General features: G+C 45.9%; 1 protein-coding gene across 3 annotated transcripts in view; it reads left to right on the top strand.

Annotated features, from left to right (window-relative positions):
- Positions 1-20,560, top strand: part of LIX1L (limb and CNS expressed 1 like) — a 24,504-nt gene extending 3,944 nt beyond the window's left edge. The window contains exons 1-6 of one of the 3 annotated variants that reach the window (XM_044990945.1): positions 366-709; positions 6,936-7,099; positions 8,231-8,371; positions 10,969-11,064; positions 13,903-13,980; positions 20,183-20,560. In XM_044990945.1, the coding sequence (XP_044846880.1) occupies positions 412-709; positions 6,936-7,099; positions 8,231-8,371; positions 10,969-11,064; positions 13,903-13,980; positions 20,183-20,245 (840 nt within the window). In that variant the 5' untranslated portion in view covers positions 366-411 and the 3' untranslated portion in view covers positions 20,246-20,560. Of the gene's footprint in view, positions 1-365; positions 710-6,935; positions 7,100-8,230; positions 8,372-10,968; positions 11,065-13,902; positions 13,981-14,194; positions 18,249-20,182 lie in introns of those variants that run through there. The other 2 variants (XM_044990944.1, XM_044990946.1) reach the window with 2 other exon arrangements.

Here is a 20,560-nt window from a genome sequence, read left to right as displayed (position 1 = left end):
GAGAAGTCCCCGCCACCTCAATTGATAATATGCCTTTTGATTCGTTCGCTCTTCAGTCATCGTTAGAGATCCGGGCTGTGATTGGGTATATCTCCTTCAAATCCCGCCCTCTCTTGGGAATACTCTCATTTGATTCGGCCACCCTCTCATCTTCTTCATCTCTGGGCAGACGAGCTCTGATTGGACGGATCACTTTCAGCCCCCGCCCACTCCTTTGGGAATCAGCTCTGTGATTGGTCAATATCTTCTAATTCTCCGCCTCTTCCCCGGAGCTCTGCGCTGCGATTGGCTTCCCCATCCTGCAGGGCCCGCCCACCCCCCCTGCCCGCCTTGTGAGTGGCAGCCCCGGGGCCGCGCAGCCCCCGCCTCGGCTCAGTCGGGGCAGGCTACGGAGGCCGACAGGCGGCGGCGATGATGATGGAGTCGGTGCGCGCCCAGCGGCTGCAGCCCGGGGTGGGGACGCTGCGCTCCCTGCGCCCCGGGGTGACCGGGGCCCCCGCGGCGGCGGCGGCGGCCTCGGCCCCTCCGCCCCCCGCTCCTCCCCCGCTGCCGGCGGCGCCCCCGGCGCTGGTGCTGCCGCCGCCGCCTCCTCCGGGGCTGCCGGGCCCGGGGGCCTCGCCGGGCGGAGCGGGGCCCCCGGCCGTGCTGCGCGAGGCGGTGGAGGCGGTGGTGCGCAGCTTCGCCAAGCACACGCAGGGCTACGGCCGAGGTGAGTGAGGGGAGCCGGGGGGCCGCCCCGGTGCCCGGCACCCCCCGTGCGAGGGACACCCCAGCCCGGGTGGGCAGGGCCCCCGGCGCGTAGCGCTACAGCCGGGCTGCGTGAGGGGGCTGGGACCCCCCAACCCTGGGGGAGCTAAACCCCCTGTACGCAGCGCTAGGGCCCGGCTGGGTGAGGGGGGGGACTGTCCCCCTGCCCCGAGCACTGGGATCCCTAATAGCTCCCCCCCCACACATACAGTGGGGATCCCCCGTTCCCTCAGGGAAGTGGATGGAGCCCCCCACACTGCAGGGCCGCCTTGTTCCTGGGGACCGGGTCCCGTCCCCCCCAAGCAGTGTGACTGTTGAAGTGGGGAGCTGGGAGAGCCCCCCCACACTCCGCCGTCCCTTCAGAGTGGGGACTCCCTGTGCTTGGGGATAGAGTGAAGGTGAGGAAAGAGACCTGCTACTCCATCCTGATTACTAACTGAGGGCTCCTGGGGCTGGGGATCCCCTTACACTCAGGGATGTATGTGGCAGAGGTGAACCAGGGGATTGGAAGTGACCAGAAGACATTGGTAATGTGTTTGCTCTTCTCTTATAATGTATTTAAAAAAAAACAACACAACTTGTTTCCCTGAACTTAAGGGTCACTTGTAAGGGACAGCTCTTTTGGCAAACAGCTGATGGTTCTGTTTCACCACCTGCAGTTGATAGTACTTTGCATCATGTCAGTTGCACTCTTCCCCCTGTTTGGTCCTTTGTTTTTGCCTGGGGTTTGCCTGGGTGCCCAACCTGAGACACCTAAAAGGGCCTGTGTTTCACACCGTGCTGAGCCATCTGCTGTCTGAAAATCAAGTCCCTTTAATGTGTCTCAGGTTGGTCAATTGAAATCACTAGTTTTTGAAAACTTAGGCCTGGAAAAAATAGATACATGTCACTATAAGACTGGCAGAGGGGCAGGAATGTTGGGGAAGAGGATTAGGTGTAGGATCTGGAACAATTCTTTACTATGTTTGAAGATAGGTAGGTTTCAAACTCCTGGTGCTTCTGTAACTTGCTACGTAAATGTACGCCAGTTACTAATCTCTCTGTCAGAGGAGTAAGGTTTTGTTTGACAGCTCTGTGTCTGTTAATGGTTGGGTCCTGAGCATGTGTATGAGACCTTTACTCTCTGGTTAGTGCCTGACAAAAGGCTCTTTCACACCCACAGGGCAGCTATGAAGGGTGTTTTGCTGGCCATACTGATGATTTCCATTTTTCCCACCCCCACGCTTGCATTCTAAGTGACTGTATTTTCCATGAGAACCCGCTCCCTGCCCAGCTTACCTGCAGCTACAGGCGATTCTTTTCACCACCACAGTGAGTGGAAGAAGTGACTAGCTGTATGTCTGCACTAAAGTGGGCTGCTATGGGAGAGTTAACTACACCACACCCCAGCCTGAGGACTCCAAGTATTGCCTCAGATGCTCCCAATTCATATGAAAGCACTCCCAGGAAGCCTCAAAGCTGAGTCTCCTGCACATGCAACCTGGTCCTCAAGAAATGTGGAAGCAATAAAGATGATTCCACCTTTGTGCCAATAAAATCTGAGGTTTAAGTATCCTTCTCCCCACCCATCTGGAGATGCTTTGCAACTGGTTTGAGTTCCCGAGTTCCGGTTATGGCGGCAGGTCCAGTAGATGCAGTTGTACACATCCTAACTGATAAATGCTTGGCAGACGTTATGTGAGTTGAATGCAATGGAACTGCTGCTCGTCTGGCTCAGAAGCATTTCAGCACCATGTGGAATCATTTACTCTTCCTTATTAAATATGCGAGTCAGATGTGCTATCATATACACAATACAGGGACCAGGGTCTACGCTCCAAGGCAATAAACAATTGATATGACTGATGGCCAAAGCACTCTATATATGTGTGACTGGGCTACATCTCTTCGTGTCCTGGCTTTAAGTAACAAAGCTAAGTGGGAACTGCTGCTTTTCTACTGGTTAAGTTTTGAAAAGGGAGAAAAGCTTTTGCTCCATGTAGTACTCTGTAGAGTCAGTGCGTTTCTCTGGATGGGGGGCATGTGTGCGTGGCATTTCCCGTTCCCCCACGGGTGATGGTCATAAATGCTGAAAAGGGATTTTGATTGGACCTCTTGCTGCCAGTGTCAATGTTGACCCAGTGTTTGCTGTTCTCAAATGTGTTAAAATTCCTTTGGCTAAGTACTGGTGTCTTGTATGCAAGATGAAAGATGATACATCATCTGCCTCGCGGCCCCTCTGTTCTGTCAAATCCTTTCTCAAATCCCAACAATCTTCTCCCTTTTTCATTTCAAGATGCTTGTGTCTTCTCAAACCCCAAGTGCTCTGCTTTGCTTCACATTCTCACTTATATGGTAAACTGTTCTGGGTGTGGGAACATGTCCTAAAGTTGTAAGGAGCCATGTATATGCTCTATCACGACTAGTGCAATAGGATCTTAGGGCACTTGAAATATTAAAATAAACCTGGCAACCTCCTGGTGACATCCCTGGTTAGAGACAGGGAAACTGAGGCATAGATTGAAAACAACCCTCCAGGGTCCTACAGCAAGTCAGCAGCAAATATAACTGAGTTGTCCTAACGTGATCCCTTGCTCAAAACACGACACATCATTTCTGCACTAAATTAATGTACCATTTGATTCAGTTGGCCCTCTCTCCCAGTCAAGCAGTGTCTCAAATGACTACATTTTCTGTAGTATTCTGGCTGCCACTAGGAGTCTTCAAAAAGCTGATCTTAATGACGCTTTTCAATGTTGAACCTACTCATCATAAGTTGTGAGCAGGGCTGGGCCTGCTCATAAGTTTTAATATTTTAATGGAAAACTGGACAACTCAGCATCTTCAGTTGTTTCTTTAAGGGTCACAGCCAAAATACTCATCCAACTTCTGGCTTGCAACACAGATGTTATTTTACATCCTCTTTGAATCAGAACCTCCAGTCCTCTTTCCTTGTGGCTTTTGATTTTTCCTGTCTCCCCACTCCTTCTCCTGTTAACTCACACGGCAGCAGCAGAACTCTGAATAGAGTGACCAGACAGCAAATGTGAAAAATCAGGACGGGGGTGGGGGGTAATAGGAGCCTATCTAAGAAAAAGACCAAAAAATCACGACTGGCTGTATAAAATCGGGACATCTGGTCACCCTAACTCTGAACAATATGAATCCACCCATTTCAAGCACGGTCTCTTAGGGAGGATGGGGGTGAATCGGTGATGGGTTTTGAGAACTCTAGTTAGGCAAAGAGCTGAAGATTGCTACCCAGAACAAATACAAGATGGAAGTTGTCTTCCCTCCAGAATCTGTATGCCGCTGTGAACAAATGCTCTTTGCCGTCCGACTGGCTGAAAGATCACTCCACTGGCTAAGCACTTAGTACCTGATAAATATGCATGGTGGCGTGGCCTTCATAGCGCTGTTCAGCTGTAACTATGCTGAAAGGGAAAAGACAGATGGGAATATTCTCTATGCATATTCAAGGAATACTATAAGCTCCTCTCTCTTTTTAAATCACCCCCATTCTCTGTTGGGCTGGAAGCACTGATTTCAGTCCATGAGAGAGAACCTCTTGGATACTCCTCAGCTGCCAGACCTAATGCTCCAGTTGCTAACAAAGCACCCTGCAAAACAAATAAGCAGTGTGCAACATAAAAAGGAGCTTGTCTCACACTGAAAACTCAAGTCCCATGCACTGGCTAAACAGTGTCTCCTTGTTACCTCCACTCAGGCGCTTAGCATCCAGTTTCTTGTCTTAACTAAATTAACAAACTTTTTATTGTTTTGAATATTCATAATAACAAGGGGGGTGATTTCAGCCTTTTCATGATGCTTGAAGTGGCTTAATTTCAGTTTTTCATTTGCGAAGTTGCTGGTATTCGGTCATCGCTGCAAAGATTCAGTTGCCCTGTGCCAAACGGGGTGTCAAACTGTTTGTTGAATAAGGCATTGTCTCTGGCTCCCCGTGGGGGATTATATGCAGGATTTATCTTGTCAGTAGAAAGGGAATCTGCTTGCCCATGTTTGAATTCCATGCTCAGGCTGGTGTGCTGTCGGGCTGGCCAGGAACCACATAGATTGTATATGTTTCCCTGTAACTCTCGGGTTTAAAGCTGCCCCCATGTTGTGTATTTAAGGAAAAATCCATACTCCAAACTTGAAAGTGATCCAAGCCAAGTGCTCGTTATTAACTAACTCCCTGAAACACTGCATCTGAGGCAGGCGGGCAAAATGTTTTAGTAAGAAACTTTGGGTAACTATCCTGTTGGTTCCATTCTGCAGGAAGCTAATGAAACTAATAACTTCAGAGGCAATAAGATAAAGCTAGTTCTCTTATCCTGAAAACTTCATGGCTGAAAACCTAAAGTGTTACAGCACAGTTTGTGGGCTAATAAAATGTTTAGCTGGACAGCTTGAAGTACCTAGCGTGGTCCTCTTTGTGTGTCACCAACTGATCTTCCGTCTTGTCACATTCCCATGGGGGGATTTCTGTAACCAGGGGAGTCCTCTTGCTTGTTCTGTCTTTCTGTAAAAGAAACTGGAATAACTCGCTAGCAGGATTCCGCATGGAAGGGCCTAACTCTTCTTTCCAGTAGCACTCTTTTGTGCACAAAATGTTACTCTAATTCATTTTGTACATTGCTTCATTTCAAAGTGATAACTGAGGTTGGAAAAGGCCCAGAGAAGGGTAACGAAGATGGGTTAGGAGAGGATTTTCCTACAACTAGATATCGCAAAAACCTAGAATTATTTAGTGTAGAAAATAGCTTAGAGAGAATTTTCAGACTCAGGATTTTGATGGAAGCTGTGGGATCCCGGCAGTGGCAGGAGGAATTGCTCTAATGTTAAGGGCAGATACATTTAGCACAAATAAAAGGAAATGCTTCTTCCCTCTCAGCACCTGAAATTCAGAGCTGCAGGGAATCCTGGATAATGTTGATGACTGTTTGTAATTCCTGCACTTATGCAAAGATAAGAGCAATTGGCTCTCATGCTCCTGGCCACAAGCTTATCACCATAGAAGTTAGGAAGCAATCTTTCTGCCAGGTGCAGCCCTGCACAGTTAGTTGGGTGCATAGTGGGATTTCTGAAGCACTGGGGTATTGTCCTTAGGCAGGGGCAGGATATCTGCTTGAATCTAGTATGGCAAATGTTCTACTTATTTAAGGAATATCTAGAAGACTGTTAAAGACTGGCTCTTATCCTGAAAGGACCATAATTGCCAAAGTAAGCCAGGGTTAAAACTTTAGACTCTGGTTTCCTGACATGAATGGAAAAAAAAACAACAACAAAACACGTCTACTAAAAATGATATTCCTTATTTAAGTGTGTGATTCACCATTCAATTATACCTCCTCCCATTCAGAAAGGCAGTCATGATTCTTAAATGAGGCTTCTCCATTCCCACCCAAATGTCAGTGCAATTAGGTAAGGATTGAATTCTGAATGAGCCCTCTGTGCAGCTTCATAAAACAGTGACCACCTCAAACTGGACATGAAATGTCTGACTTAAGGGCAGGTGATTTCTATTGGGCATCTTAGTGCCAGGGCAGGTCAGTCAGGTTATTATTTGCTCTCATTAGCCCTGCAACCTGCCGCACAGTACCACTTGAACACTGCAGAATCTTTTGTGGTCTTAAATGTCTGAAGAATCGCATCCAGTCCGATTCCCGACACTGACAGCCCAGCTGATTGGCCCAAGCATGGGCAAACACATCACTACCAATATAGATTGCCTTTAGGAAAAAGACATTGCTGATTTCTTCCCTTATTAACTCAGATCCCTTCTTTAAAATACTCTTCCAAGAGCCTTTCGGTCTTCCCACCCCACCAGCTTTCTCTGAGAGGAAAATTTCACTACCTAAAGCCTTGCCTTTTAACTCACTCACTGTATGTTCAGACTGTTGTGTCTCAAGATTAGAACCTGGGTCTAGGGGTGCTGAGCACGTACAATTCTGCTTGAAGTTGACCATTCTCAGAATTGGGTTGTTAGCTCCATGGGGAGGGACCCTGCTGTCATATTGGTACAGCTCCATGTGTGTTAATGTGCAAGTGACTCTCCGTTTCTGTAGACCAGCAATCGCAAGTGGGGAGCAGTAAAACCAGTTGCTCAGGCTCCGTTTCCTGCACTCAATTTTTGCGGTATGAAAAGACCATGTCTCTCTCTGATATCCGTCCTTAACTTTTTTTTCCCCTGACTTCTATATCTTCAGTGAACGTTGTGGAAGCTCTTCAGGAGTTCTGGCAGATGAAGCAGTCACGTGGTGCTGATCTGAAAAACGGAGCCCTGGTGGTGTACGAGATGGTCCCTTCCAACAGCCCCCCTTATGTCTGCTATGTCACGTTGCCTGGGGGGAGCTGCTTTGGCAGCTTCCAGGTAGGACCACATGGCTACAGAGACTTGAGTGGCTCTAGCTACGGAGCTCATTCTCTATAGAACTGACCGAGGGGAGTCTATCAATTCCCTCAAGTCCCCATTCTAATGGAATCAAATTCCTCGCTGTGAGGGGTGGGTGCTGGAGATTTTCTGGGAGCCCCAAAACACAGAGGGATCCAGACCCATAGTAGAGGGATAAATCCAACCCAACCTAGTTCTACATGGTAAGTGCAGTGGTTATCTTTAGCTTGAGATTTGCTTTAGCTATCTTACCCCAGGATTACATACTCCCTACACTCACTGCAGGGAATTAATAGAGATTCTGCAAATAGTGAGGTTGCATACATGGCATCTAAGGCAATTGGCAAGTGTTAGCATAACTGTTGTATAGCAATATTTGCCTTAAGTTATATGCCTTATTCTTTACAGGGTTAAGTAGTTGAGTACGGTTACAGTGTGAATTCTAGAGACAATGAACTTCAGTAACGTTTCAATCCCAAATACAGCTCTGAATTCGATCCAGTGTCTCCTCCCAAGATGCTCAGAAAAGTTTGGCAGCCAAACTAATAAGGCTTGATCAATAGCCGCTGGCTTTCGTTTGTTGCAAAGGAAAAGGTCCAATCCAAATACTTAACCAGAAAGATTAAAGTCCAAAAATCACACAAGGTCTTGATTGCATTTCGGATTCCTTTCCTGCAGTGGCTTAAGGCAGAGTTATGCTCTAGTCTTGGTTTGAAGAAGGCATCCAAAAGAAACAATTCCAGCAGCTGAGCTGCCTCCCCATCCCGCAGCGTAGCCCTCGTGTTTAGAGAAGGATGGCTGTGTTTTGGTTTTAAGATAATTAATTTTGTTGGCAATCCAGTTGGTGGTATTTCCATGTCCACATAGTATGTGCTGACTTCAACTTCTAGTTTAATTTTTTTTGCATTCAGTATGGCTGGGCTTGCTGTGGTTTAAAACACACTCCTAATGACTTCAGGATGTCTGAGAAAATAGCTTTCCAGCACTCCACAACAACTGCCACTTAACAGCCATTTCGTATGTGCGGGGAGAACTTTGGAGTGTGTCGGCCTTAACTGATCTCAGCCGCCTCTGCTTTTCTGTTCTGATGGCATGTATGTCTGTCCCCAGTTCTGTCCGACAAAGGCTGAAGCCAGGCGGAGCGCTGCGAAGATTGCACTAATGAATTCTGTCTTTAACGAGCACCCCTCCCGGAGGATCACAGATGAGTTCATTGAGAAGAGTGTCTCGGAAGCCTTGGCGTCTTTCAACGTAAGGGCTTTGAATGTCTTGACCGTTGCAGTTGATAGGGACAGACTGGTTGGAAAGTCTCATAAATCTATGAGAAGGGAAATTTCTTTTGCATCTGGAAACCCTTATGGCAGGTTTTCCAGTGATTCTTGGAATGATACAGAAATACTAAAAATAAAAATAAACTGTTACTCTAATTCTTGTTTTCTCTCAAACTGTTCCCTTCCTGGATTCAAACTCCCTTCTCCAGCTGTCCTCTCAGCCCTGCACTTGGAGTTAAATCTGCATCCAGTTAGATCAGCAGACTTACTTTGGACTGGTGTATCGGAGAGCACCATTTAGCTCTTAATGTTTTCAGCATTCCCACTGTTGAGGGCCTGTTAACTCCAAACTTACTCTGCTTCCAGGAGAAGCACTTCACGCCCTTTCCTCCAATTCTGGCCAAGTTTCTTTTAAATATAAAAATGTCTCAATTCTCTCTTGTATAGAACTGCTTTTATGTGAGCTAAAATGAAAGACTGGCTTACTCAGTGCCTGCCCATGTCTGGTACTACCAGTAACCCAAGAAAGATTGGCTAGATAGTCTCTCTTATTTTTCTTCTGCAGAAGATAAAGGTGAATAATAACTTGCTGGAGTATAGTGGGTTCCATGTGGTATTACTTGGAATGCCTGCAGGATGGGATTGTCAAAAGAGCCTAAGGGAACTAGGCACCAGCTCCATTGACTTTCAAGGTGATTTGTGCTCTAAATCCCGTAGAGCTTTTGAAAATCTTTCCCTGATTCATGGTAATAGGGCTTGATGACACAAAAGTGGAGCATGTGATTTAAAAACAGGAACATTTTATTACATGGTGACTTCTCTGCCATAGATGTTACAATCAATGTAAGGTTGCCACCTATCTGGGATCCTGTGTACTTTTATAGGGATAGGCTCTGAAAAACAAGACTAACATCAAAAAAGTTTCTCTAAGTGCATTGGGGGGGAGAGGAGGGAAATTGTTAGGACTTTACAAGGCACTGTTCCTCCAAAATGTAACACATAACTGCACCTTGCTGTTTCAAAAAAGGTGTCTGACTTCCTGGTGCTCACTGGGCCTGGAGCAAGATAACTCCTTTCCGTTACTGAGCCTGCAGTGTTCAAGCCTGATGAACTCTTGGGGTGTGGAGCTTCTCTGATCAGCCTGTTGTTGTGTGCAGCCTCATTATTTAAACCAGGTGCATTACAAAGCCGTACCTGTTTAAATACTTGGTGGTAGGCATGTTAAGCTTCCTAGAGCCAAAATCATACTTTGTCAGAATGAGTCTTTACTGTGCATTCAGACAGCACCTAATGGAACCCAAACTACTCTGTGAACCTTGAAACAATCTTACAATCCTAAATGTTACCGAAAGATAGCATCCGCTCATAGAAATGTAGCGCTGGAAGGGACTTGGAAGTCAAATTCAGTCCCCTGTCTTGTGCCAAGAGCATGAAACAGTTTGCATTGAAATCATGGTCAAAATTTGCATAGATCCTATGAGGTGACTGGCTAATATGCTATTCAACAAGTACAAGATACAACAGGCATGCACAGTGTGACCTTTAAGACCTGTTACCTCATCAACTACTGAAGCTAGGAAAATACTACATAAGAACGGCCGTACTGGGTCAGATCAAAGGTCCACCTAGCCCAGTATCCTGTCTACCGACAGTGGCCAATGCCAGGTGCCCCAGAGGGAGTGAACCTAACACCTAACCTACTGCTGTATATCTCCTGGAAAGCTGGTATTGCTGGACTTTAGTGGTGATCCTGGTGGTCCAAAAGACATTAAAATGGTCACTGGTCCCTCACACTAGATAAACTTGGAGGCTTTTAAGAACTGGTTGGACAAACACCTATTAGGGATGGTCTAGGTCTGCTTAATCCTGCCTCAGCACAAGGGAATGGAGTAAATGGCCTCTTGAGGTCTCTTCCAGCCCATACATTTCTATGACTCTTGAAAATATAAGCCCTCATAGTTCACACAGAAGTCTGTGGAAGTATGCATGAGGAAATCTGCCCAGAGCATCAGGCAGGGGCGGCTCTAGCAATTTGGCCGCCCCAAGCAGTCATGCCCGGGAGGCGCCCGCGGGAGCAGCGGACCTCCCGTGGGCATGACTGCGGAGGGTCCGCTGGTCGATCAGGTCACAGATACTACATTTTCTGGGTGTTCCAAGATTCCCTGTTCAAATCTCAGGTTTCACGTTGTCCACCTGAATCCAGTTAATTCCAAAGCACCTCTGAGCACTCCTCATCTAGCTACGGCTGCTGTAAAGTATCATCATGTTTCTCCAAGATGGAGACCAGTCATTGGCTTTTGTCTTGTCCTGATCGCTTCTGTCCTGGGACATCTCCTAGCAAGAGCACACTGTTTACTGAGAGTTGGAGGAGTTCAAAATCTCTTCCATGTTTGTAGAATCTGTGAAACATTCAAGGTGGTTAAAGTTTGCCTTATCAGAGTACAAACAAACAGTCTGTGGAGCCTGAAAATGTCTGACTAATAGCAGCAGAGCCATGTGGGAACACCGCTTGCCAGCTGTGTGGTTGCCTTTTTCTGTTTTGGGGTTGTAATTCTTTAATATTACTCTTTGTTGCAGGGTAATCGAGAAGAAGCCGATAACCCGAACACTGGAATTGGTGCTTTCCGTTTCATGCTGGAATCCAACAAGGGGAAGTCAATGTTAGAGTTTCAGGTACTATTCATAACTTGATTCCCTGCTCCAGTCTTGATTAAAGTAGTTTAAAAAAAAAAAAAAAATCTTCTAGTTACATCATTCAGTGCTACAGAATGTACCAGGTCTGTGCATTCAGAAAGCACGTGCTGCTATGGCTTTTGTGTTGCTATACCCTTAGTGCTAGATAGGAGCTCCAGCCACAGAATCCAGACCAGGATTTTTCAAGCCTTCCAAAGTTCAACCATACCTGGATTATGCAGTGTTCTGTTTTGGGCTCCCCTTTGATTAAAACAGCTCTTGACACGCTCACATAGACCAGTATTGTGGAAGGGGTTGTGCATGCTTCATGTGCAATGCCTTCAGTATTGGAATATATTGGTAATGCAAGAAGCAACATGGTCTAGTGGTTAGAGGACTAGGAGTTCCGGGTTCTATTCCCAGCTCTTCCACTGATTTTCTGAGACACCTTGGGCAAGTCATTTCACCTGTTGTCATTTTCTCCTCTCTGAACATAAATGGGCTAGCTATTTCCATTTCAAAGCATCTGAAGGTATTTGGATGAAAGGCACTATGTAAGTGTATAGAATTAGGCATACGGAAGTCTTGAAATCCTTGAGATCATCTTAGTTGGTTACCTGGGGTACGTCTGCAGTGGCAGATGTAATCTCCAGCTCAGGTAGATATGTGTGTGCTAGCTTTGATCGAGTCAGCATGCTAAGAATAGCAGTGTAGCCAATACGTCTGTTAGTCTATAAGGTGCCGCAGGACTCTTTGTCGCTTTTTACAGATCCAGACTAACACAGCTACCCCTCTGATAACATTGTAGCCACAGTGGCACTGGTTGGTCTGGCTAGGTGCCCAAGTACGTACCTGGGGTCTCTGTCGGGACTGTAGCTTGTCCCACTGTCGTGGCTACAGTGCTATGTGCTGGCTCAGTCAGAGCTAGCATAATGTACATCGCTTGAACTGGGAATTACATCTCCAGCTCCAGTGTAGACATCCCCATATCTCATAGTTACACCTTTAATCAGTGTAGATGATGCTTTGGGAGCCGAGGCTTTTCTGGGGTTTATTCCCTGTCATTGGGAGGGAGGCTTGTGCAATGGCTAGAGCAGTGGGCACACAGAATTGGGACTCTGTTCCCAATTGTGCATGTAACTTGTTGCCACATCTTTCTGCATGTTCCCTTCTCTGTTTGATGGGGCCATCTGCCTCTCGGGTATTCTGAGGTTTAATTGTTTTTTCAAGTGCTTTGAGATCCTTGGGGGGGAAAGACCCTTTATGGAAGTACAGATATTACTGTCACTGGAAACCTGAAACAGGGACTTTACACTCTCCCCACTAGTAGCTGATTTGTCCGGATTCAGGAATATGATTCTCAGAAGGGGAGAAATAGACCCTACTTTCAGTTGCCAGATGCTCAAAGGAGCTTGGCAGCTTCACGCATGTAGGCAGGCGCCTTAAGCCCATAACTTATTTTTTTATTTGGAACTCTCTGCTGTAGGCAAACTTCCCTGATGCTGACTTTTTGCCCTGCTGCTCTCCCTTGAATGGTAACATTCTGTAGCGGGAGGATAAAAGTGTTTATATTAATAGCCCTGTTTACACAAACTGACGCCACATCCTGTCTAGTCCTCTGGCTGCACTGTCTGTGGGAAGCCTGGCTTTCTGTGGGAGTTTATGGAAAGGCGTTTGTGCGGCCATCAGAGAAACGTTTGCCCGGTTTCCATTACAACCAAGATCTGCACTATCACCGACCAGTGTCTGGTGCAGTAGTTCCTGGGATGAAAATGGCATAGGGAAGCACCGACAGAGGATGTTACGGCACAAGAGGTATCATAAAGATTGAGCAGTCTGAAGGATCTTTCCCATCCCATCATTGGTAGTGGTCTTCTGTCTAGCTCTGCAAGCCATGGGCATTGCCCTGGGCTGGTAGATCAGCCTATACAATAACATCTGTCCTTTTAAATAGTTGTTCCATGAATGGCCCTTTTCATCTCTCGGTACTGTAGGACTTTATCAGCATGGCCTCAACTTTAAGTAAGCCTGCTGTGATCGCTAATCTATTTATATTGCAATAGTGCTGAAGGGCCTGTCAGTCTAGCGTCCACTGTGGTAGGACTGTACAAACCCATAACTCGGTCCCTGCCCTGGGAAGCTTATTGTCTAAGTAGCAGTAATGGCTTCTAGCCTGTTTCACTCAGGGCGTTCAAAGCACTTCACAAACTTCCTGACGCTTCAGCTCCCCATGAGGTGGTTAACTTACGGGTGAGGGAAAAGATCTAGAAAGATGAAGCCACTTGCCCAGGATTGCAGATAAGAGAACTGGTCTGTAAATGCCACATGGTGACCTGGAAATATAACCCTGGAGTCCTGGCTCCCAGTCGTCTGCTCTAACCACTAAGCCCTCCCTGCTGTGGGCTTAGTAACTAGATGGGCAAAAATGTAAGTGAAAGGAAGGGCTAATTCATTCCTGTTTATCGTCCGCACCTTAGTCTGTCTTATAATAATAGTCTCCACCTCTTACCAGCCGTAGCCCTAGCACTTCTTAGCCGCTGATCTCTAAGCACTTTACAGAGGAGGTCAGTATCATTATCCTTATTTAGAGGGGGAAACTGAGGCAGCAGGAGGCGAAGTGACTTGCTCGAGGTCACAGTAGGTCTCCTGTGTCCCAGTCCAGTGCCCTCCCCACTAGAGAACACTGCCTCCTGAGGGCTCTGTGGTAAAGAAAGCAGGCTTTCAGCTGCATGCTAGAGAAGCATTTTGCCTGTGTACATTGCGGTCCTTCCCTTGATTCGCCAGTTCCTTCCGTTGACACTCTTGCCCTTCAAAGCTGACCGCCATTTCCCCTCGCAGGAGCTGATGACCGTCTTCCAGCTGTTGCATTGGAATGGCAGCCTCAAAGCCATGCGAGAGAGGCAGTGCTCACGGCAGGTAAGGCTGGCCTGGGCACTGGCTGAGTGCTGCTTTGGCAGCAGCACTGCAGGTGCCTAAGGGATTCTTGGTCCTTTTGCTTCGGTGCTCATCCAGACCTGTCATTCATTTCCCATCATGCTGTCATGTGCAACTGAGCCAGATGCTACTAACTAATGCACGTGATCTTAGTGACTCACCATTCATAAGCTCCCGTCATATTTCTTCCTACTAGGAGGTGCTGGCTCACTATTCGCACCGTGCTCTGGATGACGACATAAGGAACCAGATGGCCATGGACTGGGTGAACAGGGAGCAGAGCATCCCCGGAGTCCTTTCCAGAGAGCTGTCCTCGACGGAGAGGGAGCTGGATGAAGCCCGACTGGCTGGGAAAGAGCTGCGTTTCCACAAGGAGAAGAAAGACATCCTGATGCTGGCGGCTGGCCAGCTGGGGAGCATGCACTCCTCCAACTGCTAGACTCTGCACGCGAACTGTTCAGCTTCCCCATGCCTACTAACAATTCCACATTGAAGGGATCTGTACCGTGTCACTTAGGGCATACAGCTGCCTCTTTTTCCGGAGTCGTGGCCCATTTGCACATTTTTTTAAGAAGATGTTTTTAAAAGTTTCTGTACAGATTTTTACCCTTAGTGCTAGCCTTTAGATTACGTTTCAGCTTTCGATCTGCTAAAGAATTCCTTCTCTTTAAAAGTGCATTTAAAAAAAAATGCAGCCTTTCAGTGTTAACACTACTCTAAAGACCTCCGTTCAACCCAGGTACTCTACGGATGACCGTATTCAGTGGAAATGTAGCATTTCCCCAGGGAGATCTGGATTTGAAGAGATCCAGACGGCATGTTACGCAAAACTGCCTTTCCTTCTGCTTTTGCAGTCTGAGGGGTTTGGTCAAACCCCTCTCCTTTTTGAAAAGCACAGCACCTAGCAATATGTTCTGCTCCTTTGTACTAGAATTCATGCTCCAATGGAGAACACCTCAAAGCACATGCATGGAGTTTCGGATCTGGGATTTTGATTTGCTCCATTATAGAAATATGGGGTCAGTCTGCAAAATTGCCATCTGCATCTGAGATCAGATTGAAAACTCCACAAAGTGTTACAGGATGGGAGGTTTGGATCTGTTTTTGGCTTCGATCTTTTCTCTCTTGTACAGAAAGAGAGTCAGCTGGCGACATATGTTCAAACTGCTTCCTTAATACCAAATTACAAGACTCTGGTGGTGTTTAGGGGATTGGCTTTGGTATTAAGGAATTGGGCTCAGCTTTTTAATTATGTCTGTACTAGAGAGAGCTCCCAGCCCTAAGAGCTCTGCAGTCCCCCTCTCGAATCCCCTTTGAACTTTCATGGGATTTGCCCTTAGCCCCGCAGGAGTGGATGAGCTTGGAATGCCATTCCCTGGGCTGACTAGTAAGGTGCTATGAAGATGCTCGACTTCTAGGAAAGTGTACTGTCCACTTCATAAGTTACTTAGTCTCACCTAGGCTGGGGACGCCAGAGTTCTGAGGCTATCCTACCGCTGTCTGGTGTCATGCTATTGTCTCCGTGCGAGCAACCTGGCTTTGGGGTTGCTTTTGAACACAATGTCGGACTAAACCTTTTTCAGGAAGACCTAGTAAACACTTGCCAGATATTTAGAACTGGCTAACGGAAACATTGAGGGAACTGTTCCAGGTGTAGCACCAAAGGCCCCGTGTTTACTACCTTGTTGACCAGAACTGTATTAACCTCTTGAAGCAGAACCTGGATCCAGCTGGTCCCCAGCAGTGGAAGGTCAGATCTGGATCCAAACCTTATGGTTCAGCCTCAACTACACTTGGTTTCTTTTGGCCGGCGTAGAGAGGTCTGAACCAAGTTATAAACAGGGCTGCACCTAGTCTATAGCACACTAACTTGTTTATAATATGGGTCAGATCCGTCTTGAGGATGCCAAGAACAGTCTCCCTACATGGTTTTACTCCCTAAAAGGTTTAGATTACCCATGCAAAATAGATAATAGTAGGCTGCAGAGGGCTGCATTTAATCTCCACTTTGGAACTTGCTCTGTTTGTTATAGTGTTGCTTGAACAAAAGATTCCTGACATGTAAATTTATATCTGCACTATTTTTTTAAACTGATAGAGCCCCGCACTTAGTATAAATATTAACCTGTAGTACAAGTAGCTTAAAAGCAGCATCCTTTCAAATACCCAGATGTGTCTATCGTTCAGATTTATAGCAGAAAGGGGAAAAAATGCCAGCTGCAGAATAGCAGCCCAAAAGGGAAACCCAATCAAGAGACAAAAACTGCATTCCCAACTCCTCTCTAGGGTCTGCTTATCCCAGGGATTGGCACTGAGCTTTCCGAACAGGCTAGGCACTCAGTTGCGAACTGTTTCTTAGTTACCTAACTGCCCTAAGAAAGTTGAAAGAAATCTACGGGGGTTTATCCATTTTGCCCAAGTAGAACCCTCCTGGTCAGAAATAGTTCGTGGATGTCTGTCATGGGCAGAAAAAGTGCAGCTTTGTGGAGATGGGAGCAGTTGCGAGCACTGTTTTAATCAGGTCATATTTACTGAAGATGTAATCAAAGCACAACCATAGAACTGTTTGATCGTTGGCTTCTACACAGTTGTTGGGGGGCAGGGGGAAGGAAGGGGTTAACAACACCTTGGGCACCCCTTACTTCTTATTAGCCCTCAAATGATTCCAGTCTGCTAAATTCTTCTGTGCACACAGATGCCACTTCAATGCAAGCAGGGATTCATTGCTCTGGTTACAAACTGAAAACATTTCACTGCTTGCACCAGGGAAAAATGGGAAGTCATTCCAGCCCAGCCCATCCAAGTCCCTGGATTTCTGATCTTTGTGCATCTCCGTGACACATCTAATGGGCATTAGGGAGCCCGTATTTCATATTTTGCTGTGAGGCCTTAGCCCAAACTTGCACTTTGATCAAAGATCCAGATCCGTTTGGTTCTGCTGAGTTAAAACTGAATATTAATGCTCAAAAAGCAGAAGTGTAGCTTGTAATATTCTCAATAGAAAGTCATACTCTAGTGTTTCCCGTTTATGGCAATAACTGATCTCTCAGATCATAACTACCAAACCTTTTTACCTTTTATCTAGTGACTTGTTGATTTTGTAAGCCTGCTGTGCAAGGCATTTATTTGAAAGGATGTGGGACTCTTTAATCTCGTATCCTGCTTGTGAGGGCTTGCTAGTGTCTGATTTAGTTTTGTAAAGGAAAAATTACAGTATTGGGCTCTCTCCATTAATAGCAAAGTCTGAATCTATTTTTGTGGTGACATAAGTGGCACAGGGATTGATGGAGTAGGAAGCCATGGTACAGAAAGTATCTGTCAGCTATGCCCACACTGTAAGGGGACCAGTTTTAAGCTTGCTCGTAGCTCAGTCATCCAAGGCCGTTGTCATTTTAGACTCTTCCTTTACAAAGTAGAGGGAAAACTAATGTTTTGTAAAACAGCCACGTGGGACATTTTCTGTACTGTTTGCACACTACATGTAGCAAATCAATGCAATAGATTTGCTTGTAATTCAGACGAGATGTCAATCACAACCTCTTGGCTTTTCCTCTAATCAGCATTGAAGAGGTAGGAGGCCTCAGGCGGTGGGGAAGAAGGGGGTAACAGTTGAGCACTTTGTACCGTGTTTCATATTCTCAGTTCACCAGTGTAGTTCAGGTTAAATAGCCAGCTAGAGCACGTCTCCTAGACAATGCAGTCTAACAAAGCAATGATTTGCTGGTGCACAAAATAATCTTCCTCATAACACTTTAAAGCCTTTTCAATGTATAATCCAGAAGAGCTGATGGGATCTCTTGTGGGATCTTGAGTCAAAGGCTGTCTTTTTAAAAACAAACAAACAACAAAAAAATGTTCTACCACTTTGGGATCCTTGTGGATTTCTTCTCACGTTGGCTCTTGGTGTCTCACTAATTGAGACTAGTCTCTGAGGTCCCACTCTGAGAGCAGGAGCCTGCCACAGTTTTGGTATCTCCACAGAGATCATCTCTCAACCCCACTCCATCTTTCTAAAGAAGCCTCTTGCAGAGGATGTTTCAACTAGTAGCATGTGGATTTTGAAGCGACGTTCTCACAAGAGGGAGATCAAGAAGCAATTGCATTATTCTTAGGCCTTCTAGTGTTGTATTCTAGTCCTAACAAGCCTATGTCTGATGGTTTTTATATGTGTATATATATTTTTATATGCAGCCTTTTCACCTGATAGTATTAATGTTTAATGCATTTATAAACTTGATTTGTAAATGGTATTTTTAGTTCTTGGGTTTTTTTTTTCCAGGTTGGTTTCTTGGTTTCTGGACTGTTAAGACACTTAATCGTTTCCTTTCTCTAGAAACAAAGTCACAGAGTCTTAACTTTCTGCTAACATTTCCACTTGTGTGTAGCGTTAAAATAAATCATGTGACATTGACTTGTCTAAGGATCTAATCCTGCAGATGCTTAAGACCTTGAGCACCTTCAAATGAGAGAGGTGGCGTTCACAGCATTGGAACCCGAAGTGTGTATCTCCAGAAATGTTACTTCCAGTTTCTTCTTTATTTTAAGGCCATCTATACATAAAATGCTACAGCAACAGTGCTTCAGTAGACACTTATTACAACAATGGGAGGGGTACTCCCATTCTGTAGGTAATCCACTTCCCTGAGCGGCAGTAGCTAGGTTGATGGAAGTATTTTTCTGTCAACCTCCCGGTGTCTACACCAGGGGTTAGGCTGGCTTAACTACATCACTCAGGGTTTGGATTTTTCACACCCCTTACATGTAGTGATGCTGATCTAACTTTCCAGTACAGAGCAGCCCACAAATTACTTTTTGAATTATGGACCAGATTGTACCACTTTGGCAGAGCAAGGTGGCCAAATCTAGCCCTAACTGAGAATTAACCTGTCATGGGGAAGTTCTCACTTAGTCAGCTCTTGTGCTGACTGGCCACCACACTCCTTGTCCTGGTGTTGGTCAGGATGGAGTGCAGTTGCGTATAATCCCATAAAGACCTCGGCCAATTGGCATAAATTAGAGCAGCCCCATAGCTGCTTTAATGTGTCAGTGGGCCGGAGCTGGCACAATTACTCCATGATTCTCATGGAGGCATAAGATGCTCCCTGGGTTGGACACCTTCCTCCCACATTGTTTGGTGCAGGGCAGAATCTGGACCTAGACCTCAGTTCATCCATGCTGGATTTTTTTTTTAAATTGGCTAATCTGAATTAGTGTTAACTCTACTGCTGACACAGGGTGGTGCTGCAGAAGTCAAATAGCATTAGAAATTTCCTCATTTATCCAAACATAGGCTGCGTTCCCTGTGACAGCTGAATAATCAAACTCTTCCCCTTCTGAAGTCTGGCACTTCAGCTCCCAGCAAGCACTGGAAGCTTCTTAGGGCCTGTCTGCTCCTCATTTTGGTGCTAATTACAGATCTTTTCAAGATATATATATATTTTTTTGCTTATGTGAGACGTTAATGGTTCTCCACTAAAACCAGAAATGCTAACTCTACTCAATCATCAGCACAGTGTTATATTCTGAATAGTAAGGGATACATTTCAGATGCTTTTTGGTACCAAAAATGGCAACAAACATAATCTTGAAACAAAGGTTTGAAACAAAACAACCTATTTGTCAGAGAGTGGAGATGGATGGCAGGAGAGAGATCACTTGATCATTGCCTGTTAGGTTCACTCCCTCTGGGGCACCTGGCATTGGCCACCCTCGGCAGACAGGATGCTGGGCTGGATGGGCCCTTGGTCTGCCCCGGTATGGTCATTCTTATGTTCTTAACATAAGCTTTTAAGGATTACATGGTTTCTGTGATCAAAGGCTAATTCTCTTTAATGGGACTTCTTTGCAGTAGGAGAGGCATATAAAGACTTCATACACAGCAGTTTGTTTTAAAAGGATGATATGTTAGCGTACATCAGCCTTATCCAATTCTATTCATCCATTCACACGGTGAATCTTCTTCCAGGCAAGTTAAACATCCCTAGTTTCCTCACCTGGGTTAAGGTTTGGAAAGGTCTCGGCAGGCCCTCAGACTTTCATGACCATTGTGGAGGTAGTTTTTTATATTTATATAATAAAGTCTGGCTTTATAAGTAGAGCCACGCCAGAGGATTTGCCTGTTTCTGCTAAGCTAGCAGTCTGTCTAATACTGTGAACTAACTAGAGCTCTGGCATCTCATTGCAGACACTCCAAGAACTGATGCGGAGCTGTAGGACGTTGCCTCATGCCTTTTTCATCTGGGGTTAGAGAAGAGGATTTCCTGGGCAGGACCCAGTTTAGCTTTATTATAAATAGCAACAAGTGTCTGAGTGTCTTTCCCACGCCCCTGCCCCCCCTTCTAATCACAAGTTGTCTTGAAACCTCTATCCCCTATGAGCGTCAAGGGGGAAGTTTGGCTGTTGATCTAATCCGTAGCACCAGCATTAATAATATCCTGGCTTCCTAAGCATCCAATGTCTCTTCTTTCCTGCCTTCATGCTGTATATTCCCAATCAAACACTACAGTAAGATAAATCACCTTTCACCTGCTGTCTCTGCCATTGTATCATATAATGTTCAGTA

Source organism: Mauremys mutica, chromosome 17, assembly GCF_020497125.1.
Source record: "Mauremys mutica isolate MM-2020 ecotype Southern chromosome 17, ASM2049712v1, whole genome shotgun sequence".
Classification (NCBI taxonomy): domain Eukaryota; kingdom Metazoa; phylum Chordata; order Testudines; family Geoemydidae; genus Mauremys; species Mauremys mutica.
The sequence above is the reverse complement of the archived record's forward strand: the minus strand, read 5'-3'. Positions and strand labels throughout refer to the sequence as shown.